The 27,283-nt window shown below is 43.7% G+C and overlaps 1 protein-coding gene across 7 annotated transcripts in view; it reads left to right on the forward strand.

The window, feature by feature from the left end:
- Positions 1-21: 21 nt before the first annotated feature.
- VPS72 (vacuolar protein sorting 72 homolog) overlaps positions 22-27,283 on the forward strand; it is a 36,240-nt gene continuing 8,978 nt past the window's right edge. The window contains exons 1-6 of one of the 7 annotated variants that reach the window (XM_085847274.1): positions 22-117; positions 207-313; positions 11,903-12,149; positions 14,116-14,272; positions 18,862-19,017; positions 27,050-27,182. In XM_085847274.1, the coding sequence (XP_085703400.1) occupies positions 14,162-14,272; positions 18,862-19,017; positions 27,050-27,182 (400 nt within the window). In that variant the 5' untranslated portion in view covers positions 22-117; positions 207-313; positions 11,903-12,149; positions 14,116-14,161. The remainder of the gene's footprint in view (positions 118-206; positions 314-11,902; positions 12,150-14,115; positions 14,273-18,861; positions 19,018-27,049; positions 27,183-27,283) is intronic. The other 6 variants (XM_085847276.1, XM_085847273.1, XM_085847277.1 and 3 more) reach the window with 6 other exon arrangements.

The following is a 27,283-nucleotide window of genomic DNA, read 5'->3' on the forward strand; positions in this document are numbered from 1 at the left end:
AAAAATAAAAACCTTGATTAATTCCATTTCCGGTTTAAAATTACGATTAAAAGGCCAGCCGGAAGTGGATGTTTTTCACTCGTCGCCACCAAGGTTCAAGGTTGCCGCTTCTTTTAGGTGAGGCGATTTTTATTAAAGGTGAACATTTCGTCCGAAAGCGCTTTGCAAATAATAAATCTGCCATTTTGGAATAAATTGCTTCGCAGCAAAGTGAAAACCCCGAAGCTGGGCAATGGGAAGCCGTCTCACGAAGCCGAGCTCCTGCGAAATGAGTGATTGAAGTGGAAGAAATTCTGTGGTGTACACTGTACAGGTACAGTATATCTATTAATTCAACAAATGGTTGGTTAGGTAATATGGAATAGGCAAAGCCTAGAAGCGAACGCAGAATTCTTCTTACATTTGTTTCTGACTTTACCTATAACTTGTTGACAACTGTATACGCAATTTCCGGTTACTTCGGCCTAGATTCGGGATCAGCGATCAAATAACGTAAATCACGATTAAAAATTATTTGTTGCTGATGCGGGAGATATCTTTATTAAAATCAGTGGAGGAAATATACACCATGTCTGATATTATTTGGGTCTTTCATGTCTCCGACGATGCCTTTATGTCCCGGCATGCATCATTCCCCATGACAAAAACCGGAAACAAAAAACAAACAAACCAGAAACAAAAAAAAAACGGAAGCAAAAGAGTCACAGCCAACAACACGGATTCCAAATAATTAGGGGTATTGTGTTGTTTCCTATTCTCTCACGTGCAAACCGTGGAACCGTCTCACGTCGACTCCGGACACGAGCCGCTTGGGTGGCCCGTTCCTTACTATCGGGATAACCGAGCGGTGTTATCATCGACCTCAACGGTTCAGATTAATTTCCGGGATCTTGCACCCGCTACGAACCCTTTACGTGAAGCAGGATGGAGAGTCGATGGAGAAAAGACGAAGCGAAATGGGAAAACGCTTCACACAATGCACATTTATTTCCCGGCACACAGAAAGCACGTATATACAGCCATACAGTCAAAATGCACATATAGCAACCAAAACAATAAAAGCAACAACGACGCAGAGTTAATACCGACTACGCGCACACACGGCAACACTTGTACAGCTTTACTTTACAGACGGCGCCAACACGCATTTACACAAAAGCAAAGAAAAGAAGCCACCCTCAGAGACGGGGGCAGACAGGCCTGTAGGCCAAATGTGCGCGTGACCTGGAGGAGCGGCCAGGTCCGCGAGACCAGCAGGATTCTATCCGCATCCTCGTGACGTGTTGGGCGAGCCGCAAATGTGGCCACACGGCTGTGCCCCGACTCCGTGCTCCTTGGTGGGTTTCATTGGCACGACGTTTGGGGTGGGGTTGGTAACAGGGCCCCCTTTTGCACTATCTCAGTGCGAGGGGGGGGGAAAGGGGGAATTGTTGATGCCCTGGGGGAGGGAGATGGCTGGCTGGCTTGCGTCCCGCAATGAGACGAGCGATTCCCCACACCGTAACCTCGTCGCCGACCGCCGTCCTTCTCGCCTCGGACCCGAGCTCCCTTGCTTGCAGTTCCACCGCGACTCTTCTCTGTTCCGCACTCTCCTCACCCGACCGACCCGACTCTCTTTTCCAAAACTCTCTCGGCGACTCCAGAACCCAACTCGCTTCATTCGCCTTGTGCTCGCCTTCTTATTGGCTGGCAGGAGCAGTTAATATGCAAATATTCGGATCAGAATGACCTCGGGGGCGGAGCCACGCTCGCCCATTGGTCGGAGGAAACGGGGGCTTGAACCTCCCCTGATCCTAGAATTTGCATATATCCACTCCACACACGCGCCTGGAGGCGGGGCCAAGCCGCCCCGCGCTCGCTAATTGGACGGAGGAAAAGTGGGCGTGTAGCGTTTCTGATCCGAGTTTTCCCCTTGGAAAGGCCGCCATTTGCGCTCGCGGCTCGGTGCGTTCGGCACCAATCGCTGAACGGGCCTGAGACAGCCCGACATTCAGCGTCCACAGGTGGTGCGGGAATGGCCGTAGAATGAGAGAGGTGAAGGTGGTGGAGGGTTTTCAGTGGTGGTTTGATGGTTATGGTGCCGTTTGGGAATGGCGGTGATGCGATGATGTGGGAGCGTAGATGGTGGCGGTGACGTGGTTGTTGGCGTTGTTGTTGTGGTCTGAGGGTTGGAGCCTGGTTGTAGTTGGTGACGATGGCTGGTGTGGTGGTTAAGGTGGTTGTTGTGTGATGGCGGTTGAGGCGTGGTTGGTTCAAAATAAAGATAGAACAGAAAAACGACTGACTCAAAGCGTCGCAACCTGGATTAATCACATAAATTCCCTCTATACAACGGGTTTGGGCTAACTACACATGCACGTAGAGATATCTCACCTACGGGTCCTGAATGGTGGTTTGCGAATTTCCACAGCCGTAACAATACGTTCAGATGGAGTAGACGTTCATAAACTTGATAACGCTCAATAACCGGGAGAGGTGATGGGGCTGCCACCTGCCATGTCAGGTGTCAATAAAGACAAGTTCGTGGGATGAAGAGTGGAACAAATTTGTGCAAAATAGGAATGAAGTTCCAATTGCTAATTCCAGGCATTGACTTGTCGGTATCGTGGAAGCATAGAGTTCACTTACACAGTGCAGTTTAATATATTCAGAGCTTGTTGATACCATTTGGAATTAGTGAATTGACTGTTATTGCTGTTAGGTAGTAAGAAGGCTGGAAATAACAATTGTTTTAATGAAACATCAGCCATTTTTGACCAGTTGATGAACATGAAAATAATTAATAAATGTCAATACAGACATTTTATCCCATATTAAATAAGATGAGAAGCACAATCCTTCGTTTTAATTTCACAACGAGCGACCACACATCTTCATTCCCTTACCCACTACAACTTGATGCAACAAAAGAATATGAGGCGTCTTTATTGTCCATGGAAACTTATAATACCTTGTTTAATATCACCGATAAAAATGACAAGTTTAGTTATAATCCGGGAAGTGGATCTAAAATGATAGTTTCTCCAGGAGCATACGAGATTTCTCAAATATCTTCCGAAATTGCTCGCCTTATGAAAGAACAGGGTGATGAACCAAATAATATTGTTATAGATATTCAAAAACATACTTCAAAATCGATGATTAAACTTAAAAATAACTTGAAGGTAAATTTCACAATTGATAATTAATTTATTTAGAGAGTTATTGGGTTTCTCCTCAAAAAAGATTGAAACTAATGGGACGTTTTACAGTGATAATGTCGTTCAAATATCCTCAGGCATAAATTCGGTATTAATTCACTGTGATTTGATTGGGGCTTATAATTATGGAATAAGAACAAATACAATATTTTCATTCAGCACATACTCAACCCCAATTGGTTATATATTCAATATGGAACCCAAAAATCTCATTTATCTACCTGTGTCAGGAAAAACCATATACAGAGTAAAGTTTAGGATAACCGCCCACGATAATCGCATGATTTCTTTTAATGGAGAAATTATATCCATCAGAATTCACCTTCGTGAAGTTTTCCAATAAATAAATACGATGGTTATTGTGAGGAAACACGAGTTGGGAAAATATAAAATAATTACAGGGGATGGGATGTTCCTTTCCCCATACTTCAAGGGTGAAGGTATGTATCTTGGTGGAGGATACTATAAACCTAAGAGACAAAGGGGTGTTGGACATCAATTTCGAAAAAAAGGAGATGGGATAATTGATACTCTAATCGTCTGATGGGTATAGGTTCAACTATTCTTCAACATAAAGACCTAATTGCTTCAACTGCTTCTGCTGTAGGAAATGTAGCGGGTGCTATAAAGAGTATCAAAGATGCCCAAAAGGAATCTCATAAATTGCAAGCAATAAAACAAATTAAGAAAGGCAAAACTCATTTGTCTCCCAAAGAACGACAGAAAATAATTCAAATACTTGGGTCAGGGTTTCAAAAGTTTTAACATCTTTTTTTCCGAAATAAATACAAGTATGGAAGCAATTGATAGTATCTATGATTTGGATGATACCATTGTCATCTCAAACTCTACTAAAAAAGAAGACTACTTCAAGGTAAATGCAATAACTGGAACAGACTTAAATACAAATGGAACAAAAAGTTTTGAAATAAATAATTAACAAACTTATTTGAATCTCGTCGAAAGTTTCTTGTGTAAATTTACATTCACTAAGGCTGCAAATACCACAAATGCTACACTTGTAAATGATTTCTTCTCGAAAATGTTGATAGTGTTCGTTTGTATATTGGAACACAAGAAGTTGAAGCGGTTGATTATGTTATGTCTCTGCTACATCTGAAATGATGAAATTTACACGATATTCATTTCGTGATAGAATGGGAAAGGGAGCTGTTGAAGGTTTTATTCCTGATATGGCAACGGGAACAAACACAGACCCTGGATATAGTCAAAGGAAAGGAATGTATAATGATGATACAAAAGCAGGTAATAGTTTTATTGTGGCAGTTCCTCTTAAAGGTATATTTGGATTTTATGATCATGATAAAGTTCTGTATGGTCTTAAAATTAGATTTCAACTGCAAAGGAATGATAATGAAAATAGATTGCTTTTTGGTGTGGCTAATGCTTTTGCTGATCAGAATAAATTTCTAATTGATGAAATTAATTGGTATATTAGTGAATATACTCCTCATCTTGAAACAGAAGAGATGTTGAATAGAAGACTTAACTCAAAGAAACCATTCAATGTATCATACCTTAAAAGAAGATGCCAACACGTTAAACTGAACCAAACCACTTGCACGTGGAATTTGGGTGTTCTGGAAGGAAAGCCGCGATATCTGTGGCTCATTTTAAAAAAAAAAAACAGATGGTGATACTGCTATTGATAAGAATAATGCATTGAGTGATAATGCTAAGGTGAAACAACTTCACGTTTCTCGAGATGGAACATTTTATCCACAAGATAGATTGGAAATTAATTGGGAAAAAAAAAATTATGCTGAAGCATACAAGTCTTTCCATAAGGTGTGTGAAAGCAATGGAAATAATTAACCCATTTTGGATATGACAGCATTTAAAAGTATGTATACAATCTCTGCAATTGACCTGAGTGTTCAAAAGGAAACTACAAAGTCCAATCGAGTGGATACTTCCCCATACATTGAAAGAGAAGAGAGTGAAGAAGTTGATACATATTGTTTGCTTTTGGAAGAAACAGAATTTTCTGTTTCTTTTGGAAGAAACCCATCCGTTCCAAATTCGTACAACACTCGCCATCAACATTCTCGCCATCCACGCGGCCGGCTCGTATCCGACGTGGAACGTTCTCACGCCGGATTGCGATCGCGCAGGCGCGCGCGTGCGAGCCGTGCGTGAAATACGCCATGGATCTCGTCCGCACCGTTGCGCGAACCCGGCGCGGTTGCCAAAATTAACCCTTTGCGGCCCATTAAGCTCACCATACAAGCCTCCTGTCTGGATCGGTTTGTCATCCATTTCCACACACGTACTCACGCACGCCATGTTACTCACACCACACTTGCCTTCTGGCACACATTTCAACACACTCGCAACACTCGTATACTCTCCCACACACTCCGGACAATCACATCGGGGATTCGTGTTAACTCAAGGGGTCCCAGGATCTCTAACCCCCCCCCCCTGCCAAACTCTGCATGTACCCGTTCACATCATTCACCCTCTCAACCTCGTACGGCTCTACCTGACCCATCTGGTCGCGATCTGCTTCGAGGGAGCTTACCATCTTCCTCTGTTCCTGAAGGAGGCTATCCTGATGCTCACACCGGGTCATGATACATTCTACCAGCTCAACCCCATTGTCCCTTATCTCTACTTGTGTGTGTCCCTGTTCAGTTTCATGCAATTCGTCCCCCTATTTTGATTTCTCCGTCTCCGTCACCTCGTTTATTATTTCCATTAATTCCTGGCTTTTTGTCTCTTATTTTCTGTGTCTCCGTCACCTCCTTTAATTTTTTCGTCGTCCCCTCGTGTCTTGTTTTACACATCTCCCCAATTATTGTGGTTGCATCTCTCGTCATTCCGACCTCACCCGTCTCCATTGCGGGCTGAACACATTTTGCACTCCTGGTCGGTTTGGTCGCTCCGCCACGTGGTGCCACCATTATTCCTTCCACCTCCTTCATACTCGCCTGCAGGCTCAACCCCATGCTCTGCATTTCCCCTCGCTGTGTTCGCATATGACCCCTCAGTACCTGCGTGTTCGTATCCATGCGGCTTTCCATGTTTTCCATATTTTCCTTCATCTCATCCATTTTGCTTTCCATCGCTTGTGCATTGTGTGCGTTTGCGTCCATTTTGTTTTCCATACGTTGCGCATCTCTCTTCATTTCCATTAACATTTCCCCCAACTGGTTCATGTCAAACGACCCTGACGAAGCCGATTCCTCGGTCGGGCATGGATCCGCCAGGGGTCGAGGGGGGAATTTGACCGGGGGGGGGGTGTCATACGCTGCCCCTGCCACTCCCAATACCCCTTCTGGGTTTGGCTGTGGGGAAATGTCTTCCTGCATGGGGGTTTTGTTCCTGGGCCATCGGTTCCTCTAAACCTACCTCTAAACCCACCTGTTCCAGCTCATTTTGGCCCGCCGTGGTGCCTATGAGAACAAATTTGACGCTCTAATTTGGAGAGAACGGTGGGGGGGGGGCGTTTGCTCCGTACACCCCTGATCCGAATCCCGTTAAATATCGTGGAGGGGGCCGAATCGCACTCCTGAGCACCAATTTGTTGTAATTGGTGTTTGTAAATGTCGTTGTGGAGGCGGGCAGAGAGGTTCAAACCCCACTCCTGATAACCAATTTGTTGTGGGCTGGGTTCGGTGGCGATAAACGACCACTCGGTGGAGCAGTGGAGTCGTCTCCCACTGAGCACCCGGAATTTAGGTCGCGACTCTCCGATAAGTCCAAGAGTTCACGGGTCCCTTAGCGAACCGTGGTCGCCAATATTTTGACGGCGTGGGGTAGGGTTAATTGCCTAATTTCAATATACGTAAATACCCACGTCATCCAACTACCGGGGAAAACCACACCCTCAGCCGACTTTGTCCGAATCGAGTCGCTATCACCGACTCGGATCCGGCGTAACCGAACGGGAGTTACCATAGCCGTACCGGACCAAATGAACAACCTACGGCACGAACGGCCTTACTAATTCTCAATACGCACCTTGCTAGGCCAATGAAGGAAAGCACAGAAAACGAGCTGGTACATTTAACAGGGTTTTATTTTACAAAGAATAATCGGGGAGGGGAACACAGAGCAGAGTTATCACAAATAAAAGGCAGGCAATGTACAATGAGCAAAAGCACTTAACAATCAAACTTAAAGATGGGGCCCACGGACACGCACACACACGCACACACACACACAAGAAACTGGACCCCGTGGGTCTATTCGGTAGGGCCGGGCCAGGGTACCTGTCCCACCTCGTGCAGTCACACCGACTCGAACCACCACGGTGGGACTCTAACCCACGACCCAAAGTCTATGGCCCACGACCCTGGCTGCTCGGTCACCAGACTTGCCCTCCAAAGGACCACAGACCGCTCCAACCACGACCACGACCGTCTGCAGAGAATTCTCGTCGACAACCACTCAGCCACGACGACAGACCGCTCGGCAATCGCCACGATCTCCTCTCTGCCGAACCCTCGTCTTGACAACCACTCTACCCTTCTGAGGTGGGAGGGTCTCTGCTCCTCGCCACCCGCCTCCTGATTGGACGAGGGGTTGTCGGATGACTCGTGGTCACCTCCCGATTGGCTGGGGCATGTGTCATGCTCGCCCTTCGCTTATTCGCTGGGGGAAACGTCCATGCCCTGCCTTGGGGCGGCTGAGGCGATGGAGGCTCCGCCCATGCCTTCAGCTAAAAACACGTGGGCAGTGGCGACCGGGTCGAGTGCGGTTCGGTGGCGTTGTTGTAGTGGATGTAGTCGTAGTTGTTGTTGTTGTAAAAACCTAACTATAAAAATAACTCGTAGCGCACACATGAAATTCCCATTAGACAGAAGGAGGGATTCTAACTGTACACCGTATACTTATCGAAATAACTGAACTACGGGGACTCTGGCTGTCTGTGTGCACAAGGTTTCCAAATCCGTAACAGTATTATGTGTTATCATATTAATCAGTCATATATTTCTGATACATAAATGACAGCAATAAGGTTTCAAGAAAATTATAATTTTTGCATTCAAGGATACCGACAAGAAAAGGGTGTTCGATTTTACATTCCTTATAAATTGGAGCATACACACGGACATTTTTCAATTAAGAACTGGCCTTATACTGATGTTAAAAAAACCCACAAATACAGATTTGATTAGAATATTAAATAAAAATGAACTTCTAAAGGTGATGAAATATAAAACTCTTTTAGAAATCATCAACAAATCTTATTGGTTTCCTATTATGAGAAAAATAATTGTGGATTTAAGAGTATCGCAGAATCCAGATGAATATATGTTTGATATTCTTTGGGGTGAAAGTGGTTCAAGAATAGTAAGGGGTGAGGAAGGAGTTAGAGAGAGAGAGAGACAGAGACAGAGACAGAGACAGAGACAGAGACAGAGACAGAGACAGAGACAGAGACAGAGACAGAGACACAGAGAGAGAGAGAGAGAGAGAGAGAGAGAGAGAGAGAGAGAGAGAGAGAGAGAGAGACAGAGAGACACAGAGAGACACAGAGAGACACAGAGAGACACAGAGAGACACAGAGAGACACAGAGAGACACAGAGAGACACAGAGAGACACAGAGAGACACAGAGAGACACAGAGAGACACAGAGAGACACAGACAGAGACAGAATAAAAATATGGAAACCAGTGAGATTATAAAACGATCAAAGGTATTACAGAAAATAAATCGATCTCAACGCACCGAGTAGGAAAACAAAGAATTGTTAAGTCTGTTGGAAATATATGCGTCAAGACTATTAACATTGGTTTCAAGGAAAAGATTTCAACGAGAAAGTGGAGATGAAGAAGAGAAAGAAGGAAAAGATAATATTATTGATGATGTTGGTGTAATTGACTTTGATTCAAGTTTTAGATTTTTTTTCTTAAATAAATGGAGGAGAGGGTGAAGACATTTCCAAGGATTCTTTATGTTTTATAAATTAAGATTCAAATGTGCATGTTGGAAACTAAGAAAGTTTTTCACACTATGGAGGATTTTTTCACATAAATAAATGAGTTATTGTCGAAAATGTAAAAAGAAAACCAAGAGTAAAAATATCTCGTATGTTAAAAGTAAAAATAATAGGGTTATACAAAAAAGTACATGTTAGGTGTGTGGCTAAAAAAAAGAGTGAATTCATCACCAAACACAAACGAGGTGGAGATATACAAAAGTTTTTATCAGGAAGTAAATTTACAACTGGAATGCCAGGGGAATTACATCTACCAGGGTATTCTTTCTGTGGTGCAGGAACAAACTTGAATAAAAGATTAGATGAGGCTGACAATCCTAAACCATGGAGTAAACCCATCAATAGGGTTGATGAAGTGTGCATGAGGCACGATATTGATTATGGGAATACCACAACGTTGGAAGAAAAGCATGAAGCTGAAAGAGAAATGTTGTATAATTTGTCTCTGATACAAAATCCAACCTTGAGAGAAAAAGTTGATCGGTTCATCGTGATGAAGATGATCAGTGCTAAATTGAAACTTGGACTTGGAAATTCAAAAAACTTATAGGCTCTAATGATGTCATTAAGATTGAAGATCAATTAGCTGATGAATTACATAAACCAATAATCACAAAGTTTCATAGAAGGAAGGTTTATTCCAAGGAAGTTGATTATATCTGGTCCGCTGATTTAATTGTGCTCAATAATGAAAAGGGATACAAGTATGTTTTAACCGTTATTGATTTGAGGAGTCGATATGCGTGAGTTGTCCCTTTGAAAAACAAAACAGGTAATACTCTTATGTTAGCTTTCCAACAGTATGGTTGGGCATACAACCATACTTTTTTTGAAAGGAGTGTTTTTTATGGCCAAATTTCACGCTGATCATGAATCCGTTGAACTTTTTGACATAGGATGATGTCTTAGGTTGGTAAAATTCAAAAATTCAAAATGGCCACCAAATTTACCCACTTTTCAGGTAAAATTTGATAATTATGGCTTACTAGGGCATGTAATATTAGGGTTGGGCACACCGACTTTTTCTCTGTTGTCCCGTTAAAAGGAGTGTTTTTATGGCCATTTTTCACGCTGATCACGAATCCGTTGAAATTTTTGACCAAGGATGATGTCTTACAAAGACATTATTACATGCCCTAGTCAGCCATAATTATCAAATTTTACCTGAAAGTGGGTAAATTTGGTGGCCATTTTGATTTTTTGCATTTTACCATTCTAAGACATCAATCATCCGAGGTCAAAAATTTCAACGGATTCATGATCAGCGTGAAAAATGGCCAGAAAAAACACTCCTTTCAATGGGACAACAGAGAAAAGGTTGATGTGTGCCCAACCCTACCAACAGATATTCAATAAAAGCAAGAGAAAACCCAAAAAATTGTGGACTGATGAGGGTACAGAGTTCTACAACAAGACATTTATGAATTTTCTTAAGAATAACAACATTACATTATGCAGCACCTTCAATGAAGGAAAAGTGGTTGTTATTAACATTTTAATCGCACTTTAAAAGAGAGAATATATCAAAAATTCACTCAACTCGGTTCTCAACAATGGTTATCTTTAATTCAGGACATTGTAGATAAGTACGACGACACAATTCATACCTCAACGAAAATGAAGCCATCAGAAACATTTACAAAATTAAAATTTGAAAAAGAGATTAATGTCAGAAATGCTAAGTTCAAAGTTGGAGATGTAGTAAGAATATACAGGTGGAAATCTCATTTTGAAAAAGGTTATACCAAGCGATGGACAGATGAACTTTTTTAAATTGTTGATGTCGTCGGTGCAGTTCCTTGGACTTACAAATTATGTGATTTAAAGGGGTAAGAGATTTTAGGTTCATTTTATTCACAGGAATAACAAAAGACAAAGATAAATTGAAAACAATTTTTTGACTCCGCCCCTTTTTTAAACTCTGCCCCGTTTTGACTCCGCCCATACAAGCCACATCCACATCCATCATATCCACATAATTCGTGATTAGTTTATTAGTTCCCACACACAACATGTTTATTTAATTTAAAAAATTGCTCCACCCACACAAGCCCCACCCATACAAGCCCCACCCATACAAGCCCCACCCACCCACACAAGCCCCACCCACCCACACAACATCCACCCCCCTGTGCACCCCACTCACCCACACAAGCTCCACCCACACTCCACCTTTGTGCACCCCCACCTTTGACCCACCACCCCTCTCATCACCCCCCCACCCTTCCCCACACACACATGGGGAGGGGGGGGGAGAGGGATGAGGGGGTGGTGGGTCGTTGGGGGGAGTGCATCTACCCCCCAACCATAACCCTTTTTTTCAGGGTGTGTCCCACATCGGAAATGACCGGAATTTTTTTGGCTTGGTTCGGGTGAGGCAGCTTGGCTGACTCCAGACTGACTCATTTTAACATGAAAATGAAACAGCTTGCTTTGAATGATTTTGAGAAAACTTGCGTTAAAAAGCTGTTTTTGCTTGCTTTGAGCTAAACTTTCTTCTGTTAGTGTTGTGATGATTTAAGATATAACCATCTCTCTCTATCGAGTGCAGCCTGTGGCTGCTGGTTGCATCATTGGTTTGGACGTGGCTTTGCCGCAGATGCAGTGTCCCCCTTACCAGTACACTCACTGGTACTCATTTTGCCGACCTCAGAAGGCTGACAGGCTGAGTCAACCTCCTGGTGTATTTTAATACACTGGTGTATTCCTGGTGTGTTTTGCGGAATGAAGGGTTTTACGGTGACCGGATGCAAAACCTGCCGCCAACCTCCTAATAAGAAGTAACCCAACTGCAGGAGGATGTCCGCAGACACAGTTGGGTACTAGATATGGATGGCCGTTCGCTCACAAGGAGCTCCTCCACCCTTTGACAGGTTTTCTTTTTAATCCTGCTGGGTGTCCATATCCAAACACCCTCCTCACCAAAAAACCTGGTGGGGGAGACGGTTTAGTCGCCGACAACCCGACCATGGAACAGGTTAGTACAGGTTTACATGATACCTGTAGCAAGTCACATATCTAATCTGGCCTGACCTGACTGAGACAACTGTGCTCTTAAAGGCACTTCCCCATTTTGCAGAACCAAAAGAGGGATAGTGAACTTCCCTTTCTTTCGTGCTTAAAGAGATAAAGTGAATATACTGGATGGAAATGAATGTAATAAGTAAATGAATTTATTTCCCAAAGTAGAACATGTGCAAATATTTGTTGGTTCACTCTTTGAGTGGAATGAAAATATAAAAGGGAAGAAGTGCTTTAATCAGTAAGTCTCAATCTTTCATCGTCTAAATTTTACACTTGCTTGTATGGGAGGGAAGGGTATAGGTGGGGAGAAAATCACTCCTATTTTGGGATTTTGGGGCTTGAGTCAGAAAGTTTTTCTCTTTCCCCCCCCCCCCATTCATTTGAATGGGAATCCCAGAAACCCCATTTATCATCAACTCTGGACAGAGTGATCGGGTTGTGGTTGACGTTATCTTGACCGGACAGGGTGATCAGGTTGTAGTTGACGTCATCTTGACCAGACAGGGTGATTGGGTTGTGGTGGATGTCATCTTCTCTGGACAGAGTGATCGGATTGTGGTGGACGTCATCTTAACTGGACAGAGTGATCGGGTTGTGGTGGATGTTATCTTCACTGGACAGGGTGTTCGGGTTGTGGTGGACGTCATCTTGTCCGGACAGGGTGATCGGGTTGTGGTGAATGTCATCTAAACTGGACAGAGTGATCGGATTGTGGTGGACGTCATCTTAACTGGACAGTGATCGGGTTGTGGTGGACGTCATCTTATCTGGACAAAGTGATCGGGTTGTGGTGGACATCATCTTCACTGGACAGAGTGATCTGGTTGGGGTGGATGTCATATTCACTGGACAGAGTGATCGGGTTTTGGTGGACGTCATCTTGACTGAACAGAGTGATCGGGTTTTGGTGGACGTCATCTTGACTGGACAGTGATCAGGGTATGGTGGATATCATCTTGACTGGACAGAGTGATCGGGTTGTGGTGGACATCATCTTGACCGGACAGGGTGATCGGGTTGTGGTGGATGTCATCTTCACTGGACAGGGTGATCGGGTTTTGGTGGACGTCATCTTGACCGGACAAGGTGATCAGGTTGTGGTGGATGTCATCTTCACTGGACAGGGTGATCGAGTTTTGGTCGATGACATCTTCACTGGACAGAGTGATCGGGTTGTGGTTGACATCATCTTCATAGGACAGGGTGATCGGGTTGTGGTGGACGACATCTTCACTGGACAGAGTGATCGGGTTGTGGTTGACATCATCTTCACTGGACAGGGTGATCGGGTTGTGGTGGATGATATCTTCACTGGACAGGGTGATCGGGTTGTGGTGGACGATATCTTCACTGGACAGGCTGATCGGGTTGTGGTGGACGATATCTTCACTGGACAGGGTGATCGGGTTGTGGTGGACGACATCATCACTGAACAGAGTGATCGGTTTTTGTGGACATCATCTTGACCGGACAGAGTGATCGCGTTGTGGTCGACGTCATCTTGACCGGAGAGGGTGATCGGGTTTTGGTGGATGTCATCTTCACTGGACGGAATGATCAGGTTGTGTGTTTCGCTCTTGTCTCCCCTTCGTGCATCTCCTTCCGCTCCATGTCCATGGTTATGCTTCGTGGCCATCTCCCCTCATCCGTAACTTTTTACCGGGATAAAGATTTGGCATCTCCAAATTCCGACTGACATCGTGCATTCATTCTATACTTTCATATATCGAAGAGATTTGTGTGTCCATTTTCCGTTTGAATTGTGAAGCTCATAGTATGACTTGATTTCAAGCTGTTCATGGCGAAGACTCGTGAATAGAAGAGCAAAGTTATGCCTGTCATATTTGTTGTGTGCTATATTTTCAGCTATATGTTTGCAATGCTTGTTTATACAAATCACCATGTTTGTCAAATTACAGCAGATGTGAAGTCTGAAAGGAGATACAGGCACAGCAAAACGAAGAAATGGCATTGTCGAGGGAGCCCAGGCAGACGGCGGGAAACCGCATGTCACGGCTATTGGACGCAGAGGAAGAGGATGAGTTTTATAAAACCACATATGGAGGTTTCAATGAGGTGTGTAAACCACCTGACCCTTTCCATTCGTGTCGTGTTGCCAGAATATCACTTGCAGATTGTCATTCGACTTACCATTTCACTAACTACCAACCTTGTCCACTTTCAATTCTTCTTGCATGTAACCTGTGAAAGGGGGTAGGCAGGTGGAGAAAAGGTGTTTACCTTTTTATTACAAGTTGCTGTTTAAGATGTTTTAGTCCTGTATAAGTAGATTGAATCATGTAATGTGCGGAACATTTTGTGACCAAATGGATTGGTATTGTCGCTGTCCCAACATAAAAGGCAGCATGTTCATTGTTCAGGGGTATGTATTTCCAACGTCACCCTCGGAAAATTTGGGAATGGACTTTGACCGTACATTGCCGGAGAGTTGAAGGGACGCTCTTAATGTACGTTGAACTGGTGAAGGTCTCATGTCAGTATGCTGATTGTGTGCTTTTCCCTTTGGAGCTCTTTACACTTGAGTCATATTGCATAACACGTAACATGCTTTGTACCACTTTGCATTATGACATCCACTACCGAAGGTGAAGGAGGTTATGTTTTCACCCCTTTGTCTGGTTTGTTTGTCCTCTTGTTTGTGCGCAGGATATGTTGTGGGGGTGGATCCGGATGAAATTTTGTGGACAGGTTGAGTGTGTGACAAGGACGAACGGATTCGATTTTGGTGAAGATCCGAATCTGGATCCAGATCCAGATCTGATAATTTTTAAGTGATTCTTCACCATTGAGAGATAGTGCTAAACCGATATATAGTGGGATATCTCAAAAAGTTGTGGGCAATTTGGACAAGACTTGGTGGACACATTGGGTGTGTGGCAAGGACGAATTGATTCGATTTTAGTGAAGATCTGAATCCGGATCTGGATATGATAATTATTTAATCTTTATAAAGTGCTTCTTCACCATCTGAGAGACAGGGCCAAAAACGATATACAATATAGCATGATATATCAAAAATGTATTGGGCCCGATATGTTCTCGTGAATCAGGCATTGCATGGTGGAGGTATGTGCTCTACCAAGTGTCCTTCTAGTTGTTGTTTAAGGTTTCTTCTATTCCATGTCTTTAATCGAGCCAAAATATGTTCATACACAGTGCATGCGATTCATCAAATATTTTCAGCTAATGTTTTGTGTTGTCTTGGTGGAGCCTCATTTTTAGCCTTTTGAGAGTCCAACAAATTGAGTATTTGAAGCTTGTTGATAAATACACCTAAAATCCAGTCTGTGGGTTGGACACAAGTTGCTGATGGAGGTGCAAGTTTCATCTTCTTCGACATTGTGAAGCAGTTACAACATGCTGAAGTTGATATTCTCTTTGGTTTATAACTAGGTATCGACCATTAAAGTACTGCTTCCACAAAGACCACCACCAAGTTCTGAAGAAGAAAGGAAATGATAGTAATATGCAATTTGAAATGGTCAACACAAATTAACCAGATACGGCGGTGTAACAGTGAAAGCGTCCGCTCTGAGTCCGGGAGGTTTTTGGTTTGAAACCTGCTCGAGTCACACCGAATGATTAAACTAGAGTGTTCAAAGAACATCATACCCCACGCAGTGTTTATGTATATAAATACTTCCATTTTCATAAAATAATGATTTTAAAGATCGTAGCAAAAAACAATAAAATCTGGAAGTTTAGCGCTGTGAAGCAGTTTTGTATACCACCCTATAGAATATGACCAAGTACTGCAAAACTGGAGGCTCTTGGAAGTATTATGAATGTGATCTTTGTTCCACAGTGTTCAAATATATAGTTCAATTTGAAAAGAGGTTTAAAGGCTATGAATAAATTAATTCCAGAAGTTTACTGCCATTGATTTATTATTACATTTATTTATTACATTTATTATTATTTATTTATTACATCACCTTATTTAACGCATTACATTAGTTCTTCTTGCCTGTTGTTTGTGCCCTTTATGACGTCCTTAAAAAACATTAAGTTTTCTGTTTGCAATGATTTTCAATTTTGTTTCAATGCCAGGCAGGCAGAGAGTTAAAATTACAAAAATGATCTCGCTCCTCTCTGCACGTGTGCGATCAATCATTTTTATTTTTTTTGTAAACATTGTCAAGGCTTGTGAGAGCAAAGACACAACTCACAGCAAGGGGGGCATGAGACAAGTGGGGTGGGAGAGGGAAGGACCAAACAGTGGGGAACAGTGACATCAGGAGATCTGTGAAGGGGGGAGAGGGATGGGGTGGGGAACATGGGGTGGAGAAGATGGACATTACAGGGACTTTCAGGAAGAAAAGCAGGGAATTTGAAGGAGGTTGGTTTGGGGTGGATTAACGGGGGTAGAAAAGATCATGGTTTTGGATGGGTAAAGATAAGAGGTGGTGGTGAATGGCTGTTTTGAAGGCCTGGGGAGAAGAATGGGTTTGAAGAGTGTGTGGGAGCTTATTCCAAAGGTGGGGAAAAAAAGAGGAATGAAAGAGTGAAGGTGAGCAGTGATTGGTGATTTTGGTAGTTTTACCAGAAGGGGATTGCTGGTGGACCTTGATCACCCTGCGGAAATATGGGTGGGGGGGGAACATATTTCATACAGAGCAAAGAAGGGGGGGAGGCCAGAGAGGAGATGGTAGAAGACAGAAAGACCACCGCCTTGCCTGCAGTGAGAGAGTGAGAGGCCCAAAGACTCAGCCTCATCGCGGGAGATACCAATGATCCTAAATGCCTTGGTTTCCACAACGTGAAGCCGTAACAGGTGGGAGGCAGGAGCACGAGCCCAGAGGGGAGAGCAGTACTCAATCGGGCTGCGGACGAAAGCTTTGTATGTGGTCACGAGCTCAGGTTGGCTGAGGAAGGACTTTGCATGACGGAGGATTCCCAGTCGGTGACTGGCTTTGGAGGCCAGTTTGGAAATGTGGCTTTTTCAGGAAAGATCATGGCAGATAGTGAGACCCAGAAACTTGAATGAAAGGATTTCTTTCAGAGTATTGTTGAGAAAGTGGATGGGGGTGGGGGGTTCTAAACGGTTCTTTCGGAGAGACATAGTGAGGGTGTGAGATTTGTCAGGATTGGTTCCACATGCTGGACCAGTTTGTGATTTTATCCAGATCTGCATAGAGTGAAGAAGCTGCGACTTGCTGGTCTGGGGGATGGCAGAGGGTGAGGTCATCAGCAAAGAGATAAAGTGGATTTTCCAGAGAGTCGGAGAGATCATTGATGAAAACCAGAAAAAGAACAGGTCCCAGAATGCTGCCTTGAGGAACTCCAGCATGGAGAGGAAGAGGGGATGAAAGAACTCCATTTAGGACCACACGTTGGCTGCGACAGGAGAGGAAGTCTACGAGCCGTGAGTGGAGATGGCCTTGGATACCATAGGAAGAGAGTTTGTGAGCAGGGCAGGGTGCCAGACCGTGTCAAAAGCATGCGATATGTCGAGTGATATGGCTCTGATTTCATGTCTAGCATTATTAACATCTTAACTTTATTTAAAATTGATTATACTCTTGAACACAAATTGCTTCCAAAAACCAAAAGTTTTACAGTACTTGGACATGTTAAATAAAGTGGTGCACAAGACTGCGTCAACGCTGCTAGATTTCTGGATGTTGTTTCTTTTTTTTTATACAACCATTAAAACCATTATTTTATTTCATTTGAATTGTATATTTGAACACTGCATGGGGTAAGGTCTTCTATGAACTCTAGTTGATGGTGTTGCATTGTCTGTTATTCAGCTTTTATATTGGCTTTATTTTTATTGTTATATAAACCATACACTGCCAACAATTATTATTATTATTATTATTATTTTTTTTTTTTTTTGTACTGCACTGTGATGTATACATGCACACTCCACTGCACTTGAGACAAATGAAAACCTCTATTACATGTTGCAATAAGAGTAACTTGTGATTTATATGTAACGGATAAACTATTTCTGTGACTGGTTCTCGTGAAGAAAGTGGAACGAAGTTGCTTGGCTTGAAAGTAAAATTTTGTCCTCATATTTTATTATTTATTTGTTTGTTTATTTTTTATTTTGGTCCTTAAAAATATGTGGTTACTTTTGAGCAGTGCATTTATTATGAAGAAAACAAAATAGCAAATGTAAGGGTAAATTCTCAAGTGTTTGTGTGTTTTTTTGCACATTTGTAAGTTATTCTTTCACTGCCAAACCATTGCACTTCAGGGCCTCAAAGTTTGGGTGCAGGTACTTCAGAATCTGGGTAAGGTTTTAAGCTTCCACACTTTGGACTTGACGTCTGTTTTGAGGCCACCAAAGCCTGCTTTAAACATATATTGGGATGTGGGATCAGGCAGTGCTGCCGCCAGCCCGCAGCCAAAAAGTAACCACCATGAGGCCAATAACTCCACAGCTTTTGAGTGTCCAAGATGTACCGAAACCACTTCTGGGAAAAAACTCACCCAGCCGGGCAAAAATGGGTAGCCACTGCTCGTATTGTCACTAATCTATTTTTTTTTAATTTTAATTGAGAGAATCTTCACTGCATTATGTAAGAGGATAAATTGTCATAGATAATTGATTTATAAGTGAAAAGAATGGTGGTTTATGCATGTCAATCTCTGGTGGATTATGAACATTGTTTTTCTTTCATCACTTATAGGAATCCGGGGATGATGAGTACAAGTCCGATCAATCAGACAGCGAGGATGAGGTTGACTCAGACTTTGATATTGTTGAGGAAGAAGAGCCAGAAAGCGGACAGGAGGAAGATTTTCTTCCCAGGAAGAAGCGTCGTGTTGTCACAAAGGCCTATAAGGTTTGTGCTGTTACAAATTTAGTTCTGAAATTTGGGCTCATTTCCACCTGAAGCAGACAAGCCAGGTTATTCAACTAAATTGCATTGACAGTCAAATCAGAGGCATAAAATGTAATTAAAATGTTGAACAAGAATTTTATCTCAAAAAAAATTTAAAATACCCAACAACAACAACAACACGCTGACCTTCTCCCGATTCTGCTTCTTCTTCTTCCTCTTATCTTCCTCCTCGTCTTCTTCCTCGATTTTTTTTTCTACACGTCCATGACCTAATCTGTTGAAAACTCTCTCAAACATTATTATTAACAACAAAAACGATCTTATAATGCTTCATCTTACTCTCTCACACATGTGGGACTCTTTACCGTTTCATAATGCACCACTCTTCTGCTATTTTAACAGACTGCTCTCATTTCGAGCTCTCCATTCCTTGCCTAAAAATCCAAATATTACAGTGCTTCTCTCCATTCTCTGAATTCGCCTTTATTGCATCCATCAAGAATTGTGTTCAATCGCATCTCTGACCAAAAACTTTTAAAAGCCACAATTTGCTATGAATGTTCGCTTTCCATCAACCATTCTTTTTTTCCAACTTCAGTGCCAACTCACTCCTCTCACCCCTCAATCTCAAAGCAACCATCCCACTCTTCTCCCTCCAAGCCTCCCTCTCACTTCTCTCAAAAACTCCCCTCACCTTTCTCCCACCATTCATCCTCTTCACTCATCCTTCCCAAAGTTGCCCCCCACTCCCATCCACAAAGCTGCCTCCTTCCACTGCCCTCTCACCTCCATCTCCTCACTCCACCTCCTCAAATCCTCAACTTCCTTTTTCCTTGTCTCTTGTCCCCCCCCCCTCTCCCCCAGCACCACCGAGCCTTTTCTCCTCCTCATTCGGCCCCTTCCCCAAGCTATTCTGCAATACCCCACACTCTTTCAACAACCCTCCTTACCTCCCCCTCGTCGCTTGTCCTACCCTCCCCCTCCCCCTCCACCCCCTGCACCCAAAGCCTCCTCCTCTACCTCTTCATTAAAAGTGTGGACCTCAAATATCCGGGCCTTCACTCAAACCTTTCAGATCTTTCCATACAGGTTGCCACTGACAAACCAGACATAATTATCTGCCTAACAGAAACTTCCTCTCCCAAGACGTGTCTGACTCCCAAGTATCTCTCCCCAGTTACTCCCTCCTCCAGTATGACAGACCTGAGCCTCGTCCTGGTGGAGGTGTTGCTCTCTTCATCAAAGACTCTATTCCTCACTCTCCATGCACTGCTCTCACTCCCCCACACCCCCAGGAATACCTCTGGCTACGGCTTCCCCTCCACTCCCACCTCATGTTTATATGTGTACTGCACCGTCCACCGTCCACCGAACAGTGATGACTCCATCTACACCTCACTATCTGAAAACATGGACCAACTTCTATCTTCTCATCCAAACTCTCTCTTCCTCTTGTGTGGTGACTTCAATTGTCATCACGCCAGTTGGCTAGGTGTGGGTACCTCTCTCACTTGTCATGGCACCTCAGCAAAAGCTTTCTGCGACTCATTAGGACTGACTCAATCGGTCAACTTCCCGACCCGGATCTCAACCATTGGTACTCCATCTCTTCTGGATCTGATTTTGACAAATTTCCCTGGCAATATCTGCTGCTCTTCTACCGCTCCAATCGGTTCATCTGACCACGTCCTTGTCAAAGTGGACATCTCTCTGGCTGTTATCAGAGAACCACCTCACCGCCGTCGAGTCTGGCATTTCACTCAAGCCGACTGGCAGGGTCTCCGAGCAGCCATCAAACTTACAGACTGGTCTCCTATCACTACTTTCTCAAACATCAACTCATCCTGGGAATTCTTTCAAAGAAACTTGCTCTGCCTCATGCACAGATTTATCCCCTCTCGTGTTCAGTTGTCCTACCCTTCCTCCTGCCCTTGGTTCACTGAAGCTTGTGTTGAGGCAGTTGTCCTGAAACAACTTGCCTTTGCCTCATGAAAAGCAAACCCAACTGAGGGCACTCTCAGTTCCTTCCATAAAGCTCGGAACAAGTGTGTATCTACCCTCACGAGAGCCAGAAAACAACATCTTTCTCATCTCAAGTCTGAACTCTCAAACCTCTTTCCCTCCTCAAAATCCTGGTGGCGTTTAATCAAATCTGTTTCTGGTGTATGTTCCCCCTCCATGCCCTCCCTTACCTCAAATGGCTGCACTGCTGATACCGCACGTGATAAAGCTGAATGTCTAAACTTGGTGTTTGCAGCTAAATCTTGTGTCCTAAACCCATCACTTTCTCTACCCACCTTACCCAGTCGCACCCAACTGTCCCTGGACTCTGTGTCCTTTTCTCCTGACAAGGTGGAGAGCTTTCTGTCAAAATTCGACTCAGATTCTGCAACCAGTCCAGACGTCATCAGCCCACGTGTCCTCAAAGCCTGCTCTTCTGCTCTTGCTCACCCTCTCTCTGTTCTATTCACCCTCTCATTTGCCCAAGGTCATCTGCCATCTGCTTGGAAATCTGCTAACATCACTGCCCTGCATAAAAAGGTGCAAAAACAGATCCCTGTAACTACAGACCAATCAGCTTTCTCCCAATCATCAGCAAGGTTATGGAATCCATCATCGCTTCAGACATGAAATCCTTCCTCTTCTCCAATGGCTTGATTTCCGATCATCAATTTGCTTTCAGACCAGGTCGCTCTACTCTGGATATGCTGCTTCTGCTCTCCCATCAATGGATGGAGGTCCTCAATGCCAGACAGGAAATCTGAGCCGTATCCCTGGACATATCACGTGCTTTTGACACAGTCTGGCACCCTGCACTACTCACCAAACTCTCTTCCCATGGTATTCAAGGCCATCTCCACTCATGGCTCACAGACTTCCTCTCCTGTCGCAGTCAACGTGTGGCCCTAAATGGAGTTCTTTCATCCCCTCTTCCTGTGCAGGCTGGAGTTCCTCAAGGTGGCGTTCTGGGCCCTGTTATTTTTCTGGTTTTCATCAATGATCTCTCCGACTCTCTGGAAAATCCTCTATTTCTCTTTGCCGACGACTCCACCCTCTGCCGTACCATCTGTCATCCCTCAGACCGGCAAGCAGCAGCTTCTTCGCTCACTGCTGATCTGGATAAAATCACAAACTGGTCCAACACGTGGAACATGTCTTTCAATCCAGACAAATCTCACACTCTCACTATGTCTCTTCGAAAGGACCGTTTCGAACCCCCCCCCCCATCCACTTTCTCAACAATCCTCTGGAAGAAGTCTTTTCTCTCAAGCTTCTGGGTCTCATTATCTGCCATGACCTTTCCTGGGAAAGTCACATTTCCAACCTCGCCTCAAAAGCAAGTCGCTGACTGGGAATTCTCCATCGTGCAAAGTCCTTCCTCGGCCCTCTTGAGCTCCTGACCACTTACAAAGCTTTTGTCCCTAGCCTGATGGAGTACTGCTCTCCCCTCTGGGCTGGTGCTCCTGCCTCCCACCTTTCTCGGCTTCATGCTGTCGAAACCAGGGCATTTAGGATCATCGGCATCTCCCGCAATGAAGCTGAGTCTTTGGGCCTCTCACTCAATCACCACAGGTTGGTCGGTGGTCTTTCTGTCTTCTACCGACTCCTCTCCAGCCTTGCCCCCCCTGCTCTCTCTGCGATTTGTCCCCACCACATTTCCACAGGGCGCTCAAGGTCTGCCAACAACCCCCTTCTGGTAAAACTACCAAAATCACGAATCACTGTTCATCTTCACTCTTTCATTCCTCTTTTTTCCCACCTTTGAAATAAACTTCCTCACTCTATTCATTCCCATTCTTCCCTCCAGGCTTTCAAAAATGCTGTTCACCACCACCTCTTATCATCCCCCATCCAAATCCTCGATCTTTTTTACCCCCAATAATCCACCCAAGCCCAATTCCTTCAATTCCCCTGCTTTCCTTCCTGAAAGTCCCTGTAATGTCCATCTTCTCTTCGCCATGTTCCCCGTCCCATCCCCATCCCTCTCCCTTCCACAGTTCACCGAATGTGTCTGTTCCCCACTGATTTGTCCCTCCCACTCCTGCCCCTCTTGTCTCATGCCCCCTTGCTGTGAGTTGTGTGTTAGCTCTCATACGAGCCTCGACAAGGTATATAAAAAAAAATTCTTCAAAAAATGTCAGCAAGTTTGATAACTGAGAGCTGACCATTAATGTTTCCAGATGTTGTAATAAGATTCTGAAGTGAAAGGGTTGAAAGCTTACGTCATTTTTTTCTTTTTTCTTTTTTTTATAATTGGTCTTCTCGTAATTTGTATATTTATATAATCCACTTTGGGGAGAGCAGAATGGTTATGATGTGGATTTACTTTTGGTGGGTACCGTAAGTTCCGTATAATCTGCCCAGCACTTCCTTGTGATGGAATCCCATATTTTGTGCTGAACTTGCACCTTGGCAATTTCTCCGTTTGGCTCTCAGGTGATTATTTGCTGACGATTAACATTTTTGAATGAGGGTTACCGAAGAAACAAACATACACTGGAGCAAGCAAATGCGACTGTTTTTTGGGGGTTTTTTTCCAGATGAATATCAAACACGTCATCAAATGCTGAGTTTTGATTTCAGGTGTTAACCAAAGATAATACTGAGTTTGCTTCTTTTCTTCTTAACTTGAAAAGCTAACAACTCCACAAAACTGTTGGATTCTCCCAGAGTCAAGGAGGCCTTTGTTGTGCAGAAAACCCTCATTGACAGGGGACATTAAAATTAGCTCCATCCGACCGACCGCCTGATAACACTGAACAACAAAATTTTTTTACTGGAGATGTGTAAAGTGATTTAGACTAATTTGGGTACGCTGATTTCAAAAATCATAACCGTTTTGCTGTATCACGTCAGGATTTTCAGGAACAGAAATATTCCCATTGCCTAGAAGTCAGGATTTCAATGAAATTTACAAAAATTCATTTATTCATTTATTTCATCATGAATGCTTCAAAATTATAGAAATTACAGAAAAACTCCACTAGAATGTAATTAAAAATGCTTTAGGCATTTGGCTTTGCGTTTGTGCTGCTCTGTGTCAGTTTCACGATGCAGGAACCAGCAGAAATCGCCCATCATGTTCGGGTTGTGCCGCCCTTGGTAACGCGTCTCCATGAGTGAAATCTCTTGGTGGAATCGCTCGCCGTGCTCGTCCGAGACTGCTCCCAAGTTGTCAGGGAAGAAGTTCAGGTGCTGGTGTAGGAAATGGATTTTCAGGGACATCCTGGAGCCAAGTTTCCTGAAGGACTCCAGCAGCTGCTGCACTATTTCTTCATAGTTGTCCGCGCGCTCGTTCCCCAAGAAGTTGCCCGTCACAGCTTTGAAGCTCCTCCACGCTGCCAGCTCTTTGGGGTTTAGAGTTGTCGAAAAAGTTTCGTCCTTCATAATCTGTCGGATTTGCGGTCCAACAAAGACACCAGCCTTGATCTTGGCCCCCGACAAGGTGTTGCCAAACTTTTCCTTGAGGTATAAAAACCCACGCCCATTCAGATCCATTGCCCGTACAAAACTTTTCATCAAGCCGAGCTTTATGTGGAGTGGTGGAAGGAAAACCTTGGCTGGGTCGACAAGGGCGACATGCTTCATGTTGTGTCGACCAGGTACATGCTCTTTTCGCTCTTCCCAATCTTTCTTCGTCCAGTGATTCTTGTCGTCTCTGCTATCTCAGAGACAAAGGAAGCACATGTATTTCGTGTAGCCTGACTGCAGCCCTAACAACAGCGCCACCACTTTCAAGTCTCCGCAGTTGTGCCAGTTGAAGTCATTGTACTTGATGGAATCAAGCAGCTGCCGCATAGTCTCATAGGTCTCTGTCATGCCGAACGCGTGAGCCAGTGGGACTGATGGTTTCTCGTTGCCATTGTGGAGCAAAACAGCCTTCAAGCTGTTCTTCCCCGAGTCGATGAAGAGGCGCCAGTCTGCAGGATCGTGATCACACCCAAGTTCTTTCAACAGACCGTTGATGTCACTGCAGAATGTCATCGTGTCTTCCATCTCAAAGAACTCAGCCATGTCTCTGTGACGTGCTCTGAACAAGGATATCTTGGTGTTAGGTTCAAGTAGATTCCACTGCTGCAGCCTTGATCCAAGCAGCTCTGCCTTCGCCTTTGACAGCGAGAGATCTCTTACAAGATCATTTAAGTCTCCCTGGTTCAGAAGGTGTGATTCTTGAGTGTCGGGTTCAAAAGGTTCATCATCACCATCCTCTTCACCACTGCTTACAGCTATGTTCTGATCAGCTGGAGGTGTTGGAATGGGGTTCTCGTCATCATGAGGCACAGGTTTACGAGCAGAGACGCAGTCAGCATACTTGATGTGACCTTTATTCTTCTTGTTGAAGCCGGCGATGCTTGTGCAGCAGAAATAACAATCATCATGATGATTCTGCGGCTCACGCCATATCATGGGCACCGCAAATGGCATGCTCGCGCGCTTTCCCACCAACCACTGAGTCAAGGTTGTGTGACAGCTTGTGCAGCAGATGTGTGGTGCCCAGCTCTGTTCTTGGTCCCCCACCTTACACCCGAAGTAGTGAAAGTAGGCGGCCTTCATTTTCACTGCTGTAGATATACTTCGCTGTTGATCTTTTTTGGTATACCGACCACAGACATAACAGAAGTTGTCAGGATGATTGGTACAGGAACGCCTACTCATCTTTATCTGAAAGAAAGAAATATAACACAAGTTAACAACAATTGTACGAAATAGACATGTTAAAGACATATGTAAATTTCATTGAAATCCTGACTTCTAGGCAATGGGAATATTTCTGTTCCTGAAAATCCTGACGTGATACAGCAAAACGGTTATGATTTTTGAAATCAGCGTACCCAAATTAGTCTTAATCACTTTACACATCTCCAGTAAAAAAAATTTTTTGAAATTTGTTGTTCAGTGTAATCTGTCTATGTACTTTTGCGTAAGCGATATTTCAAAAAAATTTTAATATTTAGCTTTCATATTGCATATATCTATTCCTCATAGTCATAACATTATCTCAACCTGCGATAGATCATAGTGGTGAATGGCTGAATTATGTTGGTGTGGCAACCATCTCGGTAACTTGACTTGTGTACGCGATATAAAAAAAAAATGTAAAAAACACCTAAAAACCTTTCAAGATTTAGCTTTCATATTACACAGATCTATTCCTCATACCACCCAAAAAGGCAGGGGATTGACTGAGTATCAGCTCCTTGTCAGATTACTTTGTCATTGCAGAATATGCTCCTCACCCTACTGCCACACAGGATCATTTATCTGGAACATGCCTTCATGCAGGGAAGGCCCATCCTCTCACTTTGTTCCTCCGTCAGTACAGGCTGAAAAATCTGGTGCTCAAAAAAGTGTTGATTAAATAAATTCTCCATCTGAAGAAAATGCATAATGCCAATTGTGGAGCACATTTTCTTAGCCGGCTTTCATCAAACGCAAGATTACCAGAACTTTTTAGCTGCACAATGTCCCTCTCCCTCTCCCTTTCCCTCTTGTATTATTGAAAGGGAACTGGTGACAAGAAGTTTAATATGGTGAAGTGATTCGTAACTATTTTGTGAGGAAGGCCCACAAATTTGTGTTTTAGCCAAAATATGAAAGGTCAGAGCTTGGGCCCACATTTCTAGGTCCACCCCCAGGCTCAAGTGTCCACTCAGCATGGCATCCACACATTCTTATCCTCCTTTTTTTCCCTTTGCCCAACTTTGTTTCTTTTGACCCTTTGCCAACTGTTGTGCTTCTCAATGAATCCTGATACATGTATATTAATTAAAAAAAAAACATAGGAAGAAGGAATCATATGTGACATCATAGATTATGTGATGTAACCTCCAAATGACTTTTTCACAAACTTCCATTCATACGAAGATCACTCTCCCAGCATTCGCACATATGAATCGCCCTTCGTGTACGACTGGCACTAATTGTTTGTTATATTTCACAACTGTTGATTGGTTTTATTCTTGTCATGTAATGTACTTTTGAGGGCTTATTGTGATTGATGCTTCAACATTATCCCATCTTTGTGTTTCAGGAACCTATGAAAGCCAGCAAGCCTAAGGTGAAGGTGAAGAAACCACCACAAGAATATGAGGAATCCACCCAGAGTCCGGAGGACAATAGACGGGAATGTTTCGATTTTAACATCAATTCATCTGTGAGCTCTGGTATTGAAGAGATTGTTGTTATCGCTGCATGTGACATTGCAGATGTGCTAAGATCTCAACGGAATGCCCATATCCCCCGGTCTAAACGTCGGTTTTGTGTG

The sequence above is a fragment of the Eptatretus burgeri genome, chromosome 11 (assembly GCF_056783735.1).
Source record: "Eptatretus burgeri isolate ZD-2024b chromosome 11, Ebu_testis_v1, whole genome shotgun sequence".
NCBI classification, from domain to species: Eukaryota; Metazoa; Chordata; class Myxini; order Myxiniformes; family Myxinidae; genus Eptatretus; species Eptatretus burgeri.